At 42.4% G+C, this 21,814-nt stretch overlaps 1 protein-coding gene across 11 annotated transcripts in view; it reads right to left on the bottom strand.

Moving 5' to 3' along the window:
* The window catches only part of LOC147014067 (histone deacetylase 4-like), a 234,200-nt gene that overhangs the window by 87,079 nt on the left and 125,307 nt on the right, over nt 1-21,814 (bottom strand). For 2 of the 11 annotated variants that reach the window (XM_085851685.1, XM_085851678.1), the window contains exon 1: nt 1,146-1,173. The exons of 6 other annotated variants lie outside the window; for them this stretch is intronic. In XM_085851685.1, coding sequence (XP_085707811.1) covers nt 1,146-1,158 — 13 coding nt within the window. In that variant the 5' untranslated portion in view covers nt 1,159-1,173. Of the gene's footprint in view, nt 1-836; nt 926-1,145; nt 1,892-21,814 lie in introns of those variants that run through there. 3 more of the 11 variants (XM_085851688.1, XM_085851687.1, XM_085851684.1) reach the window with 3 other exon arrangements.

Below are 21,814 nucleotides of genomic sequence, written 5' to 3'. Positions count from 1 at the left end.
GCCGAGTCATACCAAAGACTTAAAAAATGATATGTGCTGCTTCCTTGCTTGATGCTAAGCATTTAAAAGGATAAAGGCAAAATATAAAGCACGGACAAGCAACCATATGTAGGGAACACGAGCACAGACTTTTGTGGACCGAGAGGCCTCTTCCTACATCGATGTTCCTTGTTAGGTAACATATCCCGTACTATAATATTATTAAGGTTGTTGGACATCAAAGTATAAATTTTAGAGACAGCACATATCTTCACAGTAACAATGAAAGGCGATGTTAATTTTTTTTTTTGGAAAAACAGTACCAAGTGGATGGAGATAAATGAGAAGAGTGAACCAAGAAGAAGGAACACTGACAGATAGATGAAGCGACTGATAAAAAGCCAGCAATGTTTACAGTAGATGGACGATCTGCAAAATGAGATTTCTAACAATCCAAGGGAAGTCTGGAGATAGCAAAACAGGATTTGAAGAGGGTCTTGATGGGATATTATGGTCTACTTTCTCAAAAGCAGTCGATAGGTCAATCAGCTTTGTAGAACCGGCAAATGAGCGGCACACCCCAATAGCAGGTCTGCAAAACCCACGTCACACAACATTATAGCTACTTGCACACAACCTTTTAGGTGGGGGGGGGTGAGGGGGACAAAATTCTCCGAATAATTGGATGCACCACCGCATAATCATTCCACGTCGCAGATTGTTCTACTCCGTCAGCGTGTGTGTGTGTGTGTGTGTGTGTGTGTGTGTGTGTGTGTGTGTGTGTGTGTGTGTGTGTGTGTGTGTGTGTGTGTGTGTGTGTGTGTGTGTGTGAGATGCACCACCAAACAGATACCTACACTCGTCTTCCCGGTCTAATGTAAAAGCCCCGCATACAGGGTGTTGCGTCCAGAGCGAAGGGTCGAACTGATACAGCACGAGCGAATGTTGAGGGAGAAGAAAGTAGACATAAAAAAATAAACCAGGGCAGAAATCACAGAAATGTTCAAGAAGAATGGTTTCGGTTAAACGAGAGCAAGGAATATATTTGATAAAGAGACAAGTGAAGCGAGGATTGTTCTCGCACAATGCAAGCACAAAGTATATGGACTTCGCTTCAACACTGAGAAATCCCGAGAGCAGAGAGCACCGATTTGAGCACAGCCTACCGGTTTGTGGCATCCGAGATAACTTTCAGCGACCCACAGCCGCTCGCAGATGAAGCCCAATTTAGCAAACCTTGAGCTTCAATCCGCGGAGCCGAACGCTCAGGGCGGGACACCACACGGTCTGGGTGGAGCATCACATGATCGGGGTGGAGCATCACATAGATTGAAGGCGTTTGCTACAGACCAGGCACTGCCAGTGCACAACTTTCTTAAAATATGCAATAAAAGTTGGGTGCCCCTCTGGATTTACATTATGCCAATGGCATAAGAAAGTGAATCAGATATGTACGTTAAGATTGGGGCCATCTATGTTTTGTTTTTTTTCACGTGTACAAAATGTTATTATATCTACGACTCTCCCTTATTTATGTGCCAACTACATTCCCATTCCTGCATGCCCTCCCCATCCCCCACTTTTTATCTCCCATCTCCACCGAAGCCCTTCCTCTTATTCTATGACATTCTCTTTTCTCAATATTTACCCGAACACAATCACCCATTAGACAGATCTTCAAAACATCAAAGATATTGACTAGTTTACAATGCACCCTTAACCAAGTATTTTGATCAGTAATACTCACTTATTTACCGAATAAATAAATCCCTGTCAAAGTCAACCATACATCACACTTTTTTGAGTAGACTCTTGTGTAATACTGCGCACACGCATGCTCACGGATTGGGGAGGGGTGGAGTTCATGCTTTATATTTATACTAATAAATGTCAGTATGTGTTGAGTGTGAGTGCGAGTCTCCTCCATAACTCCAAAACCATAAAAACTAGCAACCTGAAACTTTGCATGCATCCTAAAAAAAACTCCAAGGAAATGCAAGGGTGAAAATTGGGTGTTTGGGTTAATTAAAACACCCCTTTTGAAGCTAATTAACGGCCTTATATAATTATATCCTTCATCAGGCGCTTCCTTGGTCACCCTCGGACACCTCACTCACACTCTAAGGCTTGTAGCAAGGTATTATGTACACATTTAGGACACGGGGGACCAAAAAATGAAAGTCATTGTATGATTAAGTTTTGCATATCAATTGTTAGCCAACATCATGGGGATTCAGGATCTATTGTGTACACATGCTGTGATGAACCAAACTAACATCTGAGGATTAAAAGTGCAGATTTCTTTAAAACGTTACGTACTTCCTAACGACCTTTGATGTTCTGTATACTGAACACAAACTGGCCTTTGGTATTGATTTTTATATCATAGGGCCATCTTGGTAAACTTATTCTATGCTTATAAAATCAAGCTTATAGCTCCCAGTAATTTTGTAGCAGCTTGGTAAATGCAATTTGTTACGTACTTCCTAATATTTTTGACCCAATCATGGAAGTGAGCCTAAAAACTGGTATGTAGTAATGATCCATGTTGAAACTTGCCATTTTAAATCATCACTTTATGCAGAAGTAAATTGCTATTTAAGATGTTCTATCAGATGCATTTCAAATTTCTGGAATAAGATTTTGTAAGCTTCACTATGACTGGGGGGAATTTTGCAAAATCTGAGAATTTACACATTTGAAGATGCCAAGATATGCAGAAGGTCATAAGAAATGTACCGTTTCGAGGAATTGTTCTATTCTTATGTATAATGATATATATCAAACAAAAAATGCATTTTCAACCATTTTGGACAACATGTACAATCATACATGTAAACCCATTTCTAAAAAATGAGCTAGAAAAATGGAAAAAATAGCCTGCGTTTGGATAAAAAAAACATGCTTTGTAAGCAACTATATCCATAGGACCCATAGCAAAGTATACATTTTCTGAAACCACAGACACTTGGGTATTATATAACATTAAGATTGTTTATCCTATTAAAACTGGGTTCAATTTCTCAGCTTTCTCCTCATTTAGGACCACAGTGTACACAATACCATGCTACAAGCCCCAATGGAGGCCCGAATTCGCCATTTTATTCAGCCGATTCAAAAATGTCTATTTGGAAACAAGATCTACTCTCACGGAATAATTAAACTACAAAATTAAAATATTATGGCGGATTTGAGAATTGGATCTGGTGGACGAAGTAAGTGTCAAAATCTGGAGTGAAATCCCAATTTTTTTTTTTTTACAAATTAGCGATTTTTATAACTTCGTATAGTTATTTAAGCAAAGCATTAAACTGAACTTTTTCTACTGTTCAGACGATTATTTTGATTGAGGACAAGATGATGGAATGTGCAGAAAGTGTAAATTCATCGAGTGAAACGCCATGCTTCATAACCTGCTTTTGCAATCCATAACGACACAGTCCAAAGGGATCCATTATTTCGGCAATTACACACGCAGTTTGCCGTTTCCGTTTTGGGCGATTTGCTAATATTACAAAATATTAATACAAATATACTAAGAGTTACTGCAATATATTAATAGTCTGTAGTTTCTGCAAGAGAAGGGGAACGAAGATAGCACACATGGACGTGGTGGAAATGGGAACAAATGACTCTCCGTGAGGTGTGTGCGTGCCTGTTCTTGGTTACGTGTGTGTGGTGTGTGGGTTTTGCGGGCACGCGATCTGAACTCGACCTCGGGTCCGTGGTGCGTGGTGCTGTGGAGGAGGTTATGCGACCGTCTCGCGAACCATGTACTTTCTGCAGCGCCGAAGCCTCGTGGAGAGCGGACCTGCTGCGGCATCGAAGCCACGCGGGATGTGCCACCGTGCAGTGCAGGTGTGGGGAAATCCGTGCATGTGTGTGAGTGAAAGGTTGAGTATAATCACCTGTGTACGTGCACATTTAGCACGGACCGCGAGGACGTTGGAGGAATGCGTGGGGAGGGGGCAGGGAGAAGCCTTTACTGACTACGTGGGGAGGGGGCGGGGGGGCTTTACTGACTGCGTGGGAAGGGGGCGGGACCTTTACTGACTGCGTGGGGAGGGGCGGGGCCTTTACTGACTGCGTGGGGAGGGGCGGGGCCTTTACTGAATGTGTGGGGAGGGGCGGGGCCTTTACTAAATGCGTGGGGAGGGGGTGGGGGGCCTTTACTGACTGCATGGGGAGGGGCTGGGCCTTTACTGAATGCGTGGGGAGGGGGGCAGGGCCTTTACTGAATGCGTGGAGGGGGGTGGGGGCCTTACTGAATGCAGGCAAGCCTTTAGCAAATGGCAATAGTTTTGATTTTATTTGCTTCCGCCCGGTTTTATGTAGAACACGGCAGTTAGAAAGAAAATGCTGCTGTTTGTGCACGTTATATCGTCCCGGTAATGTCCTGGTACACTACCTTCCCATTCCCTCCCCTAAAACTGCTTTCCCATACAATTCCCTCACGTTGCCTTCCCTTTCCTTCACACTGCCTTCCCATTGCCTCCCCTCATGCCGCTTTCCCATTCCCTCCCCTCACGCCGCCTTCCCATTCCCTGCCCTCACGCCGCCTTCCCAATCCCTGCCCTCAAGCCGCTTTCCCATTGCCTCCCCTCACGCCACCTTCCCATTCCCTGCCCTCACGCCGCCTTCCCAATCCCTGCCCTCACGCCGCCTTCCCATTCCCTGCCCTCACGCCGCCTTCCCATTCCCTGCCCTCACGCCGCCTTCCCTTTCTCACTCCTCACGCCGCCTTCCCTTTCTCACTCCTCACGCTGCCTTCCCTTTCTCACTCCTCACGCTGTCTTCCCTTCCCTTCTCTCATGCCATCCTCCTCCAAACTCCCCTCCTCCACCATACAACTCTCCGGAGGTTGAGGAGAGGAGTGCCAAAGAATGCGGCAAACGGCCAAATTAAAGGTTTAGAAAAAAAAAACATTTTTTACATTTTGTTGAGGGAAAAATTTGAAACTTGGCACATCGTAAGTACTCTTCATGCGGAATAAGTGATTTTTATGACGTCATTGGTGCCCTCGTTATGTCATAATTGCATATGTAGAACGCCACATCCGATCAGTATGAAAATTTTTGAGGGTCATCTAGGGATAAAATGGTCCACAGAAGAAAAAAAATTAATGGCGTCATCGATCATGCGATTCCGCGGCCATATTATTTAAACAAACAAAAAATAAACCAATGTCACCCTGCATCTTGCCAAAAGGTGACCACGTGTGACTTCTTTAAGGTCACACTGAGGTGAACAGAGCTGCTATCCAACAGGAGCGACTCCTTGAGAAATATCTGCCTACGAGAGATTCCGATGAGAATCGTTCTACAGAGTAACCATGAAAAATATGCGTTTGCCTCATAACGTCACCAAATGACGTCATAATGTCTCAAGCTTGACATATCTAGAAAGCACTCATCGAGGTGTTCAATTTGAGGTACTACACGATATGGTTCCTAAAACTTGAAAATTTGACCTTGGGGTCAAATATGTTTGACCTGAGGCGCTAACCATGAAGGTCAAGGCCAATCGCCACCAAAAATTAATCAGCTGAGCGCCAGACCATGAACTATATTCCCGTGAAGTTTGAAGACGATCCGATCAAAATTACTCAAAAAATCAGGGTTTCGTCGACTCCGCTGATTTGCGACAAAGTGACCTTGACCTTTGACCTTGACCTTCAAAATTTTGTGCACTGAAAGGGACCTCTATAGGCCTCTGATATGCGAAGTTACAAAAATTTCCAATGATAACTGTGCTCTGCAGAATTTTTATATGTGATTACAGACAAACACAAAAAAAAAAAAAACATACAAGCTGACTAACACATCTTGCAAAAACTTCGTTTTGGCAAGATAAAAAAAACGTTCAAAAAAAATATTCTCTAAAGTGACTGAACAGATCGAGGCAAAACTTTACACGTATGACCGCCTGTCCATGAGGAAGAAAAAGTTCACACATACGATGTCATTGGTGACATGGTTTGGCAGCCATATTGGATTTACCCTCAAACCTTTAAAAAATACACCACTCAAAAGAAGTCCTGGTGAGGGTCCGCAATCTCTGATTGCTCTTTTTGGCATTTTCATTGTTTCACATACCGTCTTCAATTAGATCCAAACAACTGAAAATTTGACTTGTCTGTCCAAAGCACCTTTGACCATTGTCCAATCTCTGTTTTTTTGTTTTTTTTATTTGTTAGCCTTTTTGCAGTGTTCCCCTCTCTTAACAGATGGTTTCTTGCTGAAACCCATTCTTTGAGTCCTGATTTCAAGTGACTTTCATACTGTTCATGGATGGATAACGACACCTGAGCCTTCTGCAAGTTCGGTTGTCAATTTAACACTAATCTTCTTTGTATTCCTTGAGGATATTATCTTCAAGTATTGCTCATCTTTGCTCGACAACTTATGTCTTCCAGTCCTGGGTTTGTTCATTGCAAATTATGTTTCTCTGTACTTCCTGCTTGTGCTTCAGATAGCACACCTTGAAAAAAAAAAAATCAAGTGATGAGAGCTATTTCACTCGATGCTTTTCTGTCTCTATGAGGAAACACAAATCGACAGCAATCTTACATTGAAAATTTTGTTTTAACAGTCAATCCTGATAGATCTTTATTCTAGTGTGAGAAGTGGGCTTTTAGCTTTATGGATATGTATAGAGGCACACACACACACACACACACACACACACACACACACACACACACACACACACACACACACACACACACACACACACACACACACACACACACACACACACACACACACACACACACACACACACACACACACACACACACGATGTTCATGACAAGAAACATTTGACAATGAGTCAGCAATTATTAGATTTGATTAGTAAATGTGAGGGATTAGCTACTAAAACACTTCATATTAGTTGCTCATGGACAGTTAACCCATTTGCCCAAGCAGTGGGAGATGGGATAGCACATAAAACTTTGCAATTTGAGCTTTTGTCACGAAATGTTCACCAAACCCTCATTTTTGGGTAAAAATGTTAAAGAGCAAAGTCACAATAAGTACAAATAAGTCTTATTAACCTGTCAGCATGAAATGGCAGGGGTTTGTAATCGCTTCGGTGTTTCTTTGTTTACCATTGAGCTTGAGTGTCTGTCCAGGCCATTTTTACCATTTCACCTTTTGTCATTAAATTTTCAACGAACCTTTTTTATGCAAATATGGAGAACACTCATGAATAAATATTACTTTTTTTTTCAGCTGTTGTTTTTGTCAAGTTTACCTTTTTTTTGGCATACAAATCGATACTTTTCCCCCCAGAAGTCTGAACCTTGACGTGTACTCAGAATTGACTCATCTTTGGTTTAAGACATTAAATTGCAGAAATGAAAAAAAATTGCAGGCTATTTTCTGAAATTGTCTAATTGCTCATTTAAAACAGCAAGTTTCCACTCAACATCGTGGATGCGTTAGTAGAAACTATAAAGTGCAATGTTAAGGAAAACAGCGTTAAGCAGACGAGATAGTCTCATGGACGTAGAGTTATAATTGGGGGGAGTGGGGGTGGGTGGTGGTATGCATTCCCAAGGATCACTTTCGATCACACCAACATAACTTTAACCTCACTTAACTACATCTTCTCTTCTTTCTTATTCTTCTTCTTCCCTTTATAAGAGGTGAGGTCCAATGGCATCAGGCTTCTACCCTGCCTTGATCACGATACTCCTCCACTTTCCCTCTGTCCTCAGCCAATTCTCTCCACTCTCTTAACTACATAGCAGAGAAAAATATTAAACAAATCAATCAAGAGCACAAATTAAATACACAAATCGACATTAATTATATGAACAGTTACAGGGGTAGTCACCAAAATGTAGGGTCGAGATTGCTTGGTGGGATGGGAGAGTTGCGGGCGTGGAGTAGAGGGGTTACAGGAAGGGAGAGGCAGGCCTTCATTTCTTGGATGGACTGCTAAAATAATTTGTGGGTTAGAAAGGCAAAGGGGAGGGAAGCGATACAGCATGCCATTCTCGCCTTAATCAGGCTTTTGGGCGAGTCGCACGGCGAATCTTTAATCGGCGAATCTTTAATCGAGACATCTCAGATTGAGCTATCCTGAAAAGATCATTGACAGTGATGTAGTGACAATGCATTGTGACAGTGTCAGGGAGGAATTAACACCTCTATTGTTGTGACCGACAGTTTTGCTGGCGACTGTAGTTTATCTAGCTTCGTATTATATTCCAAATAGACATCTATGAATGAAGGAAAGAAAAATGGGAAAATTAACCAATTCGACTTGTACTCTAGATCAGCTTATAGGCTAAAAAATACGGTAGTTTCAGTACAAAGCGGACGCAGATGAGCTTTGCATTTTGAGATGCTTTCTAGTTTACTTTGAGTTATGATCACATGTTTTTGATGACACTGATTGAGATAGTATTGATCACGCGTTTCTGAACATGCAACAAAGGCTTTCAACATCATTGGAATCTCTCACAATGAAGCTGAGTTTATGGGCCTATCACGTCACCATTGCCGACAGGTTGGTCGTCTCCGTATTCTTCCACCTCTTTCTAGTCTTGCATCCTCTGCCTTCTCCATGCTCTGTTCCCCCTCTCCCCTAACCCCCAAGTATCTGCAGGACGCACGCGTTCCACCAGCAACCCCATCCTTGGGAAACTGCCTAAATGTAGAACCACTGCTCACGTCCACTCATATATTCCTCTCTTTTCCCACCTGTGGAACCGCCATTCACACTCTCTTCGATCTTTCTTCCCCACCACAACTGTTCACCGCCACCTCAGGTCATCCCCTATCCAAAGCCATGATCTTTTCTCCACCCGTTAACCCACCCCCACCCTTCCCAAAATTTTGCTTATGCATCAATCTTGTCCACCGACTGCATTCTCCCCTAACCCTCATTGATACCTGCGTCCCTTGTTTGACAGTCTCCCATCTCTCTCCACCCTGCTATTGGAGCTTCCCCTTTCTCCTGCCATTCTCTTTGTTATGGTGTGTCCTGATCTGTTCTGTGTCCTTGCTATTCCCCAAGCCTAGACCATGTTTAAAAATAAAAAAGTGACTGATTGCAAAATAACAAGCTTGGTTTCCGCTCACCAAAACTTCTCTTCTTTTCCCTTCGGCTTCTCACATTTTACATGAGGTCACCACCTTCTGATCCAAACTAAGCTATATTAATAACAGTCAACATTGTTGTAATAGTAGAAAACACTAGAAAATGGAAACACCAATGTAAAGTCACTCAATATGGAGTTGGGCCACCACATGTGGATCGTACAACCTGTATGTGCCATGGCAGAGTCCACCAGAGTCTGGAATTCTGCAGGAGGGATGTGGCACCATTCTTCCAAGTGAAAGTCAATCAAGTCACACCTGTTTGATGGAGGTGGAAAATGCTGTCTCAGGGGTCATTCCAGAGTATCCCATAAATGCTCGATTGGGTTCAGATCTGGTGACTGAGAATGTCATGACATAAGGATAACATGAGTGTCATGCTCATCAAACCATTGGAAGACCACACGTGCTCTGTGAATGGGAATTGTCATCCTGGAAGACACCCCTCCTAGCAAGAATGAAATGCTGCAACATGGCGTGAAGATGATGACTCAGTACCATTAAGTATTGATTCGCATTGACCTTGCCTTCTATGGGAATGACTGCACCCAAACCATGCCAGGAAAATGCATCCATGACATTACAGAACCACCAGAACCCTTCACTATTGGAACCAAGAACTCAAAGTTGTAGAGTGCTTTAGGTTGGCGCCACATGTGCACTCGTCCATTTGTCGAGAACATGGTGAAGGATGATTCACCTAACCATACCACATTTCTCCACTGCTCGGTAGTCCATTGCCTGTGTTCTCTGCACCACTGGACTTGCAAATGTGCATTGTCAAGTGTGATGAGTGGTTTGTGCTCTGCAACATGAATATGGTATCACGCTCTGTGGAGTTCTTAGCAGATTGTTTTTGGTGAAACTTGCTGCTCACACCCCAGGTTGAAATTTACAGTCAATTGATCTGTATTTGCTAGCCTGCTTTGCCTTGCACTTCAAATTAATGCACGAATATCACAATCCTGGAGTATGCACTTCCACCCACTGTTGCCCTTTCCTGATTATGTCTTTCCCCCGGGGTTCCATGCCAACATCACCTTAGACACCGTTGCTCATGAAACATCAGCAAGTTGAGCAGTCTGTCACTGAAGCTCCTGTGAAACACGGCCCAAAAATTACCCTTCTTTCGAAGTCACTGAGGTCTCCTCTTACAGCCGCGCTAGCCATAATTATAGGTAACCAGGTCTATTCAGCATTTTTATACGTGACCCTAAGCATGCTGGGATTGTATTCGCTTCATTAACACATAGGCCACACCTGTGTGGAGGCCATTGCTTTCAATATATTTGGTGTCCCTCATCCAATTTGAATTTGATTCTCTCAAAGAATCAGATGATTCAAACGTTTACCCTGGAGTCAGACGAGCGTATCACCACATTATGCAGCAGACAATAGGGTGAGGCATGGGGGTGAAATTTTCCATAGAACCACCTACTAACTACATAAACGAGGAGGGGGTTCAAATGGAAGGTATGGGAGTGGGGGGAAGGGGGATGTGGCATTCGTGAAGTGCTTGCTTAGTGTGGATCAAAATAATTTATGTCCATAAAAACTTGTCCATTTTCTCCAATTTGTTTTGCATTTACTTCAATTACATGCCCATTCTCATATTTAAGAAGCCAGATAGTTTCTTCTAAACCAGATATCCTTCACGTAATCGATCATTTTACTGATGTTTAATAATACAATTCAAATTACCCAATGAACCAAATCAAACTTAACCTCTCCATTCCATTGTAATGAACTTTCCCACTGTACGTCCTGTATCATCAATGTCTGTGAAAGTTGTATTGCATCCCCGGTGTCCCCCATTCACCAGCACACACCTCTCGCTAGCAAGTCCATATTGGACCGGGATTCTCACAGTTAATTAATAGTAATTAAAATTAATGATCACCATCTCCCTTGGGGAAGAAGGTGGGGTTCAAGGGGTGGGGATGATGTGAGATTAAAGGTTGATGTCCACATCTTTGAGGCTACACTTGCATCCAAAGTAAAAGTTCAAAAACAATGAGCATTCTTAAAGAAATTAGTGTTTTTTTTAAATAAAAAAAGTTCATTTGTGGACTTTCAATTTGGAAAAATAAAAATAAATTCCTTCAACGACATGCAATTAATTTGGAATGCAGACATGCATTGTGTAGAGGTCAGTGTTAGTAGAAGGAAGCTGTGAGAAGATGCTCGAGGGGTTGACGTGCGTTTGTGGGATGCTCCAGATGTCCAATGCTCTCATGCCAAGCTCTACATTTATGGAATGTGCATTTGAGATCAAATATGTTGATCAACAGCTCGGTTTTTTTAACATCCAAAAATAATTTTCATGAAAACTTATAATGAAACTGAACTTTTTTTTAAACGTCCAAACTACTCTGCTGTGTTATTCAAAACAGAAATGGCAAACAGCAGATTGTAGTTGGGAAGAGCGATATTGGATAAAAAGAAGACAGCACCACAAACGAGCACAGCTTCCCAACAAAGAAAAGATCAGGTCTAACGTTTGGACCACAGGGTGATCTTAATCTGGGACTAAATCACTTGAATATTCTGAATGAAGATAAGCTGGTTGAAAGATCAGACCTGAGCCTTGCCTCGCTCATCAGCTACGCCAGTTGATAGTGCTTTCTTTTTTGAAAATAAAATAAAATAAAAACAAAGAGTAGATCTATTTTCGTATATTTGGCTGAAGCTTTAAAACATACAGAAAAGGTTCAGGCAGTGTGCAGGGATTGAATAATGGAGGCAAAGTTTCAATGCAGACTTTGTGCAAGAGGGTAGGGGTGAAGTGGGGGGGGGGGCTGAGAACCAAGGCATCACCTGTCACTGAATACAATGGTAAAGGAGAGTGTACTGAATACAAGCAGAACCAGGGCATCAAGAGGCCACAGTGATGAGTCATGGGCATTTCATAATAGAGAACGAACAAGATACAACATCCAACGTTATAAAGCACTACGACAGCAGGCCCTACTTAGGAATGGTGCAGCATCAACCTTTTGTTAAAAAAAAATTCAAAAGTGCATCTAATATTTTATCAGGCGTTCCCAATCTCTACCCATGGAGAAATACAGAAAGAAATTGGGTTGGCTTGTTTGGCATTCCCATCTGAACACTTAGTTCATGATGCGGGGACACTCGAATTTCAAATCCCATGCACTGTTTTCGATTTCTCCATCATCTCCCAATGCCCTTTTAATTCATGCAAACGCAAATAGTATTTTCCAACGTGACAAATGTATTGGCTCCTCCTCCATGTAGATAGTTCTCTTTTTAAATCTCCAAAAATAATTTGTATTACCGAACCATAAAGTACAAGGACAGTGAACTGCCTTTCTACGACGTCATGCGAATGGTTCAACCAACGTCTATTTTGCATCCGCAAATAAATAAACAAACAAACAAACAAAGTTGTGTCGTTCATTGTTTTTATAAAAATTAAATGGAATGAAAATAAGTAAAAGGTTTGTGAAAATATTTTACAAAGAAATTCAGCTTGGCTCTGACAGAACCCAGGAACTGCATATTCAGCTTTTATAAAAAAAAAAAAATATATATATATATATATATAAAAAAATTTAATAACACCAGCTGGAAAGAAGTACAGAAAAATAAACCAAAATGTGATGCGCCTCCCAGACTCGGAATGCTGCTCCATGCCAGATGCAGGAAATCCCGGATATCCTGTTTGCAGCACTCAATTCAACGGCTCTAAAAACACATACAGCCCCGACCATCGCAGTACAACTTCGACAAGAAACGTGAACGTTACTTTGCAGGTCCTTGCAACGTTGGTCAAAGTGAGAAATGTGTTACCTTCGCAAGCAGCAAACAGAGACAGGTTCACGGAAGCAATCTTGTGTCAAGTCCGTGCGATAGAACAGTCATATTTTCCCAGGAATACGAACTTCAAAAAGTTTTTTTGGTCAAAACTCCTTTCGAGATGGTTTTGCCATGCCGACTGCTAAAAGGGTTGCTCCAATGGCCAAACTAAGTGTTAAGTACTGTATGATGGCAATAAGGTAACTTGTGTCAACTGCAATAGTGATAAGTTTTTGTTGCTTCGGATCAACATTCTGAAGGTTTCAAGAATAACTAATCAATACGATTACTGTACTGTGTTCTATCAATTCTGACGCAGACCAAGTTCTATAACCTCTAATGACACAAAACGGAGTGACGTTGGAGATGTGCAGTAAAACATTAAAGCAAGTGATCAGCAATGTCAAAATACATACAAGAGTGGTGCTTCAAATTCGACCTGGATTTTTGTTTCGACACGTTAACGATAAGTATTGTATTGGTGTATACCATGAGTATTGGTGGTGCAGGACCATGAGGATAGAGGGAAGATATTGTGACACCCTCCCTCCAAACGTAAAATGATTGCCCCAAAAGTTCTGTCACTCCACATACGTAATAGACATACTATCAATGACAAACATTGTCATCACATTATTCGAGATGACCTCGACAGTCTTCGATGCACTTCTTGCAGCAGTCAACCAGGTGTTTGACCCAGCATGGAAACTTCCTTTTTTGAAGTGTCCTTAATAAGGTGCACATAGCTGTGCACATCCGTTTTTCCTTGCAGGAAGGACGCAACCCATGACCTAACGGTTCTCAAGTGCAGGTAAGAGAATTGCAAACTTTTTTTTGGTGCATTTCACTTGTACAAGAGTTAACCCAGCTCAGATGTTTTCTTCACCGAAGCCAAATCTGCCGTCACCACCTCCTCCTCGGTATTAGACATCATTATTTTAAATTCACCAAACAAAACAAACAGGGTGAGAAAACTGACATTTACCTGACTTATCTGCAAGTTTAAATGCAATTTACCATCAAACAAGAACCTCTACTGGGAAAGTTACAAGCAGAGTGGCAGAGCTTTTGGAGCAACCCTTGTAGCCAGTGCAAGCCACCATCATTCACATAATTTGTCTTGTCCCAAAGTCCTCTTCAAGAAGGATGTCCTTGATTGGTAATCATCACAATAGCATGCAGCCAGTCTAATGAAATGGAAGACCAATAAGGAACCTGAAGAAGTAAAGAGCAAAGATGGAGTCGTCAGGAGGAACCTGGATAGGATTCGGGTTTCAGCCGCTACTCCACAACCCTCAAACCCATCCAGGCACAGCCAAGTGAGCCTTACAGAAAAATTTCTGCAAGAATTCACTTCTCCTGAGCTCGATAACGAAAGGGAGGAATGGAGTAAAAGATTAAAAATAATAAAAAAGCAAGAATTAGAATGAATAAAGAGAATTGTGAAAAAATAAACATTAAAAAAAAAATAATAAGAAAGAAGCATGAAAGGAACAAAGAACAAAGATGGCGGGAAGAACCCGGACAGATAGATTTCAGCATTTGTTCCCCAGGCTCAAGCTCAGCAACATGTCCAAGCTACCAGAGGTCAGTCAACGGGGAAGCACAGTCCACACAGCATCAGGATATGGTACAAACATAATGAAACGGAAGACCAAGGAGGAACCCAAACAAGTAAAGAGGAAAGATGGAGTCATCAGGAGGAACCTGCAGAGGATTCAGGTTTCAGCCGCTACTCCACAACCCTCAAACCCATCCAAGTACAGCCAAGTGTGCCTTCCAGAAAAAGAAAAAAAAAAAAAACCTTCTGCAAGAATTCATTTCTCCTGAGAGAGATAGATAAAAAAGGAGAGGAATAGAGAAGAGAGTAAAAGAGATGAAAAGGACAAAAACACAAGAATTAGAATGAATAAAGAGAATTGAAAAAAAATAAAATGAAGATTTTCTTACAAGTTACAAAGATGTCGATGTTCTTACAGGTCCAGGTTATAAAGATGAACAAGCTTGAAGGTTTCATTGACCAAATATTTCATAACGATTTTCTCTTTTTGATTTTCAGCAAGTGTTACTCGTTAAACACACTCGTTACCTCCACCATCGAAGGTGAAGGAGGTTTTGTTTTCACCCCTTTCTAGTCCGGGAGCCAACCGATCAAAATTTTAAAAAAAATTGCCCGGTCTGCTATAAAATTTTTGTGTTGATTTTCATAAAGAGACACCCTTTGAGTATATGAAAACCAATGTTGGCAATGGTGAAACTCTTGCGCAACACAGTCAGCACTTTTGCGAGCCCCCTCTGATAACAAAATGTTGGCAAAAGCGAAGATGTAGGATGGGGGTAGGGGTAATTCATATTGTCCTAAAATCATAACCACTAAACCTATATACACAAATGACCCCTCATATTAAAGAGGAGTTCATTTCCTATATCACAATTGGTGTAGATTTAACCTACCTACAATTGACAAGGTTATATGTCAAACAACAAAAGATTTATGCAACTCAGAAATGCTTGACTATCAATGGGGTCAGGAACAAGAACATACTTTTACATGCCATGGTTTTAAGGAAGATAAAATTAGAAATGGATTAACACAATATTGTGACATGAAACATCCTCTCCAGAGGAAGAGTCACTCTCTGAAACAACTCCACCACATGAACCTCTCTGACCAAGGCATATGCATGTCACTCAGCAAGGCACAGCAGCCTTTTTGCATGAACATAGTTTCAGACATTTGGATAATTTGCACATGCAAGACACCGTTTTGTCTATGTTTGGCTTGGCTGGCTTAGACATGAGAATTGGGACCAGTTTTCCATTGATAAGGGTTCTGCCAAATGTTGTGGCTGGGGGAAGTGCTCGGTCACTGAGATGTGCACGTCTATACAGAAGCAATTGATACAATGCTCTTAAAACAAGGAAATAAAACGCATCTTCTGTTGCTGGCAGTGACCTAAGGTCTAATTTTGAAGAGACAAACATATGCTGCCTGAGGGTATCCAAACAGCTGAACCCTTTTTGGCCATGCAGAGCAGTCCGGTATACTCTGGCCTCATCAATGACACATTCTGTTGCTGCCATTTCACTATCTCTTCCAAAATCAACAAGGTGGGGAAGGTTTCCTATCAGTCCCAGAGAAACCTGTGCCGCTCTTCTTTTCACAGGAACACAGGCATCATCCCAACTGACTGGAAGAGGGGCCTTGTTGTCCCTCTCTGGAAAGGGAAGGGTGATCGCCAAGACTGCAACAACTACCGAGGGGTGACGCTGCTCTCAGTGCCGGGCAAGGTCTTTGCTCGGATAATTCTTGATAGGGTTCGCCACCATCTGCTTGAGCACCAGCGTCCAGAGCAGTCAGGCTTTACACCAAAGAGGTCAACGATTGACCGTATCCTTGCACTTCGTGTCCTCACCGAACGCAGACGAGAGTTTTGGCAGGGGCTGCTTGCAGCCTATGTTGATCTCTGTAAAGCATTCGATTCAGTGAATCGGGATGTCCTCTGGAGGATTCTTGGTCTTTGTGGGGTGCCACCGAAACTGATCGATCTGATGTCTGAACTCTACTCTGGTACTGAGAGTGCTGTGAAGTGTGGTGGTACCATCTCTGACTTATTTCCAGTTGTTACTGGAGTTCGTCAGGGATGTGTCCTTGCCCCCACACTTTTCAGCACTTGTATGGACTGGATTTTAGGGAGGATGTCGGAGAGATCAAGTTGCGGTGCATCGTTTGGCAATGTCAAGATCTCGGACCTTGATTTTGCAGATGATGCAGTCATCTTTGCGGAGACTTTAGACATCCTCTTGGGGGCCCTCGAGGTGCTGAATGAGGAGTCGGAGCCGTTGGAATTACAGTTTCTTGGGTCAAAACTAAGATCCAGGCTTTCGGTGACATCTTGGATGCTGCTGTCCTGTCTGTGTCTGTTTGTGGTGAGGATGTTGAGGTCGTGGATAGATTCACTTACCTTGGCAGTGATATTCATGTCTCCGCAGGTTGTGAGCCGGAGGTCAATAGACGTCTGGGTCGGGCCTGGGGAGTCATGGATTCACTGGATCATGGGGTGTGGCGCTGCCGGTACCTGTGCGGGAGGACGAAAGTCTGAGTCTTCAGGTCCTTGGTACTTCCAGTCTTGCTCTATGGGTGCGAGACTTGGACTTTGACCAAGGATCTGAGACGGAGACTTAATTCCTTTGGTACCAGGTCTCTTCGAAGAATCCTTGGCTATCGCTGGTCGGATTTTGTGTCCAACGAGCGGTTGCTGAGAGAGACTCGGATGAGATTTGTTACCTGCATAGTCCGTGAGCGTCAGCTGCGGCTGTATGGACATGTGGCTCGTTTTCCTGACGCTGATCCTGCTCACCAGATTCTCTCAGCGACGGAGTCTCATGAGTGGAGGAGGCCAATGGGTGACCACGTGCTTCTTGGTTGCAGCAGGTTGACCATCATCTCAAGGAGATGGGGATCGGCCTGGCATCTGCCTGGGCGGTGGCCAGACGGAGGCCCTTAGAGTACCGGCGGAAAGTGGACGCAGCGACGCGCTGTTCTGGCACATGCTCCCATACCTGACCTGACCTCTTCTTTTCCCCTTCTGAATGGGTAGCTCACTGTGTCACATCCACACAACACATATGTGCACAGAAGTGTAGCTGCGACATCAAGAGGATTTTCTGGTACTTCCTGCTCAACACTTCTACCAGCTCATGAATAGGTAGGTATTGATTCTGCCGTTGTATCCAGAGTTCTTGCAATGTGTTCAAGCAGCAGAAGTGATATATACACAGCATAATTATGTCTGTATCTGTTGCATGCACAACAGCTCGATGGTGATCAAGATATTCCACACAATATGCAAGATGAGCAATAATCCTTGTGTCTGCCTCTTCATGTTCTTCACAAGGTAAGTCCAGAACTGAACTTGATGCTGATGTGATGGAAAGAGTGTGACCTTTGTTTTCCATCATACCACCAATAATGATGGTCACTCCATCTGGAATAGCTTCAGGACTCTCACAAAGGGAAGTGCCAATGAAGTTCTGAAGATTTCCTTTATTTATTGGATTCTTCATGAGTAAATTCCAGTCCGGAATTTCTAGACTGGTGAGAAGGATGGTGAGAATTGTCTTGCCTGGTCTGTCTGGTTTCTCCTCTGCTGCTCATCACCCTTCAAAGTATGGCTATCATCAAAATCATACTGATCACCAATGATGTTGACACAGTTGCACATTTCAGGTTTCAACTGCAGGAGCTTGCGAAGATACAGCTGGGGAAGTTCAAATGTTTTCGCACCCATTTTTTGGTATTTATTTACAAATGCCATTGTGTCTACCAGATAAACTGTGTATAGGTCACTCTGTGGTAATGATGGCAGCTGTAAAACAACATCCTGCTCAGCTTCAGCAATTAGCACTGCCACGAAATCAGACTTGTTGCCTTTGTGCATTACAAACCCCTGTGCTAAGCGTGGATCAACCTCAAACAGGGATGATGGATAGTCTGTCCACTCATGGGAAAATGCAATCTGTCTTGTGACTGGGTCGGCATCTCGATAGAAACACAACACACGTGTAGTTGCAGTCTCATCTTGATAGATCCTGATTAAACTCTGTTTCCTTGATGGTTTTGATTTCTTCTGTGAGGAGAAAGTTACCAGTTTCAGTGGTTCAATCATAATAGAGACCACCTCTTCTGCTTTCATAATGGCTTCCATGCCCTTAGCTTGAGCATGGACCAAGTCTTTTGAAGCATCCTTCTCACCAGTTGCTCTATTGAGCAGATCCACTTGGTTGTTACACTGGAATGGGTTTATCATCTGCTGGCATATCACTTTCTTGATCTCCTCAACATGCATATGTTCTTCTGTTGCCTGCTTATGTGTTTCTCCATGATGAGTAGATTCCTGTTGGCCTAGATTAGCCATAGACTTTATGTTCTCTGATACAGCTGTGAGAAATGGTGCTGTTTTCACATATTTATCTCGAGCAGCTGGTGCCTGAGATATGCCTTTGAACAGCGATGTCTTCCCTTCATTGTTGTATGTCTGCTCCAGGGCCATGTCACTCCAAACACCATTGAATTTTCCTTTGGAAGAGTGAACTGTGAAGTACCCAACCTGGATCCAGCAAACCTTAACCGAACTGTGTTCAATAGAGTAAGAGGATTTTGGGGGTAGGGGTAACTTTGGTTGACAAAAATGTTAATTTTCTCTTTAAAAATTGATAGAACTCACTCAAATTTGCTGTTTTAATTAGCCATGGATACCATGTTCATATCACATTAAGAGAAATTAGTATTCTAATGCAGCATCTGCCTATGATAAGAAAAGTTCTAAAGGCCATCTTCAAAAAACGTTATTTTTAAGGCATTTTTCACAAAATTATGTACTTTTACGAGGTTTACTTCCACAAAGGCAATTTTTTTTTGTCATTTTACAATGCACTGATTGAATTCTTACATTTAGTTCACATTTATTTTTCATGAATGTGATTTTTTAATTTTTTTAGAAATTTTATTGACAATTGCTGTTTTATCAAATTTTTCAAATCTTCCTCAAACAAAAACGTCCGCCAAAATTTTTCGCAAGAGCTTATGAATTGCCAACATTGGTTTTCATGAACTGCAAACATATATCTAAACATCCTGGGGGTGTAAAATTTTATAGCAGAGGCTGTAAGGTCCAACCCTAAAACAGCCTCGTACACAGGTTGGCTCCCGGACTATTCTGTCTGTCTGTCTGTCTTAAAAAAACAAAAAAAAATCTCAAAAAGTTGTGGACGAATCCGGATGAAATTTTGTGGACAGGTTGGGTCCTGGACGAACCGATTCGATTTTGGTGAAGATCCGGATTTGAATCCAAGAATTATTTAATTATTTAAGTGATTCTTCACCGTTGAGAGATTGGGCCAAAATCGATATCGTACTGTGTGCCATGATATTTCAAAAATGTATTGGGCCCGACATGTTCTCATGGATCAGGCATTACGTGGCGGAGGTATGCGCTCCACCGAGTGCCCTTGTAGTTACTATGTGTCATGGTTATCAACGCTTGAAAGACAAATACCCTCAAAAGGTTCTCCAGACATTACTCTGCCTATTACAAACAAAAGTCCAGGTCAAAATCAAAATGTTTGCACCTTTCCCTGGCAATCTGATCCGCTTTTGTGAAACCTTTGTTCTGTTTATCAAAGTTGCTTAACCGGCAGGTGAGTCACTCCATCCCCTACTGCGAAACATTCTCTCTTAGCTTCCCACTTAGCCTGAGCATTACTGGATTATCACCTCTTTAAATCCCTCCAACACAGTGAAGGTGGTCCATGACCTGTTCTTGAACGTTTACGGAAGAAGAAAGGAAGTTTGGACAGATGTCCCCACATTTCGCGTATACACAAGATTTGATGATCACAACCTCGTATAATCAAATACATTGTGTCTCCAAAAGCGAGAACAAAAAAAACCTGACATATTGCAAAGAGATGCAACGAGAGGAATCCAGCCACAGCTAAACAGACACAGGCGCCAAACAAACAATCAAACACAGGAACAGTGAGCGATACAAGTGTAATATTATCCTAAGTTGAAAATTCTCCACTTCATAGAAATTACTTGAAAATTCACCAGAAGAAGAAGTAGAAGCATTATAAACCCACGAATTGTCAAAACGCATGACGTCACGCGTTTCACAGCTGTTGGTGGACAGGACATGGCAGCCTCCAGTTAGATCGGATGTTTAACTCATTCTTCACATAATCTACTGCTTGGTTGTTCATCTTTTTGTTTCATCCACCCATTGTCCCACAGTCAGTGTATTCCCTTCTACCCTCTGTCACATCATTAGTCCATGAGTCTAGATTTTGTATCCAGAAAATTGCAAAATTCAATAAGGAGCATCTTTATTATGTGGAGACCTATTTCATAATGCAATGGTTCCTCAGTTACAATGGGCCCAAAATTCTCCTTTTAACCCACGAACATTCCGATTCTGAATTACTTCTGTGATATATATATACACGTATATATACACACACACAAATCAAATCCCCCGACTTGATGAGGCAGCAGAGCACAGATCGAGTCCCATTACAGCACTTAGCAACAAGTGTCATCTGCCCGATGAATATGTGGTGTCTGCCCTGCTGATCACCAGTTAGGAGGTTTGCAGTCAGGAATAATAAATTAAACAAAAGGAGCACACTGACCTTTGATGTGTCATGACACTGGCGAATAAATGATCTGGCAGTATGCCATCCTGACTCGTTCATAACGGCGAAATATGTGACCATCAAGGCATAAATCTCAGTCTTCAAAGACACGGATGCCATCCTCGTTTGGAGCTGATGCGTCGGCACAATTTACGTGCATGACGTCAGTGTCATGTCACATCAACGGTCGGTGTGCTTCTTTCTCAAATTCAGATACAACTAGAAGGGCACTCGGAAGAACACATGCCTCCGCCACGTAATTCCTGATCCATGAGAATATATCAGGCCTGATACATTTTTGAAATATCATGCTATACTGTACTATATCGTTTTTGGCCCGATCTCTCAATGGTGAAGAATCACTTTAAAAATTAAATAATTATCATATCCAGGTCCAGATTCAGATCTTTACCAAAATCGAATCAATTAGTCCTTGCCACACACCCAATAACACGTCCACAACTTTTTGAGATAACGTGCTATATAATTAGTTTAGCCCTATCTCTCAATGTATGCCTGGTGTTGGCTTAATGGTTAGGGTGGTGGGCTTTGGATCCTGGGGTCCAAAGTTCAAATCCTGCTCCCCATTGAATTAATACCAGGTGAGGTTGACTATGCCCGTCATCCTTCTGAGGTCGGCAAAATGAGTGCCAGCTTGCTGGTATCCTGTGTCGGAGTGGCGACCCATCCAGGATTGTGCCCAATAG

This window comes from Eptatretus burgeri, chromosome 13 (assembly GCF_056783735.1).
Source record: "Eptatretus burgeri isolate ZD-2024b chromosome 13, Ebu_testis_v1, whole genome shotgun sequence".
NCBI classification, from domain to species: Eukaryota; Metazoa; Chordata; class Myxini; order Myxiniformes; family Myxinidae; genus Eptatretus; species Eptatretus burgeri.
The sequence above is the reverse complement of the archived record's forward strand: the minus strand, read 5'-3'. Positions and strand labels throughout refer to the sequence as shown.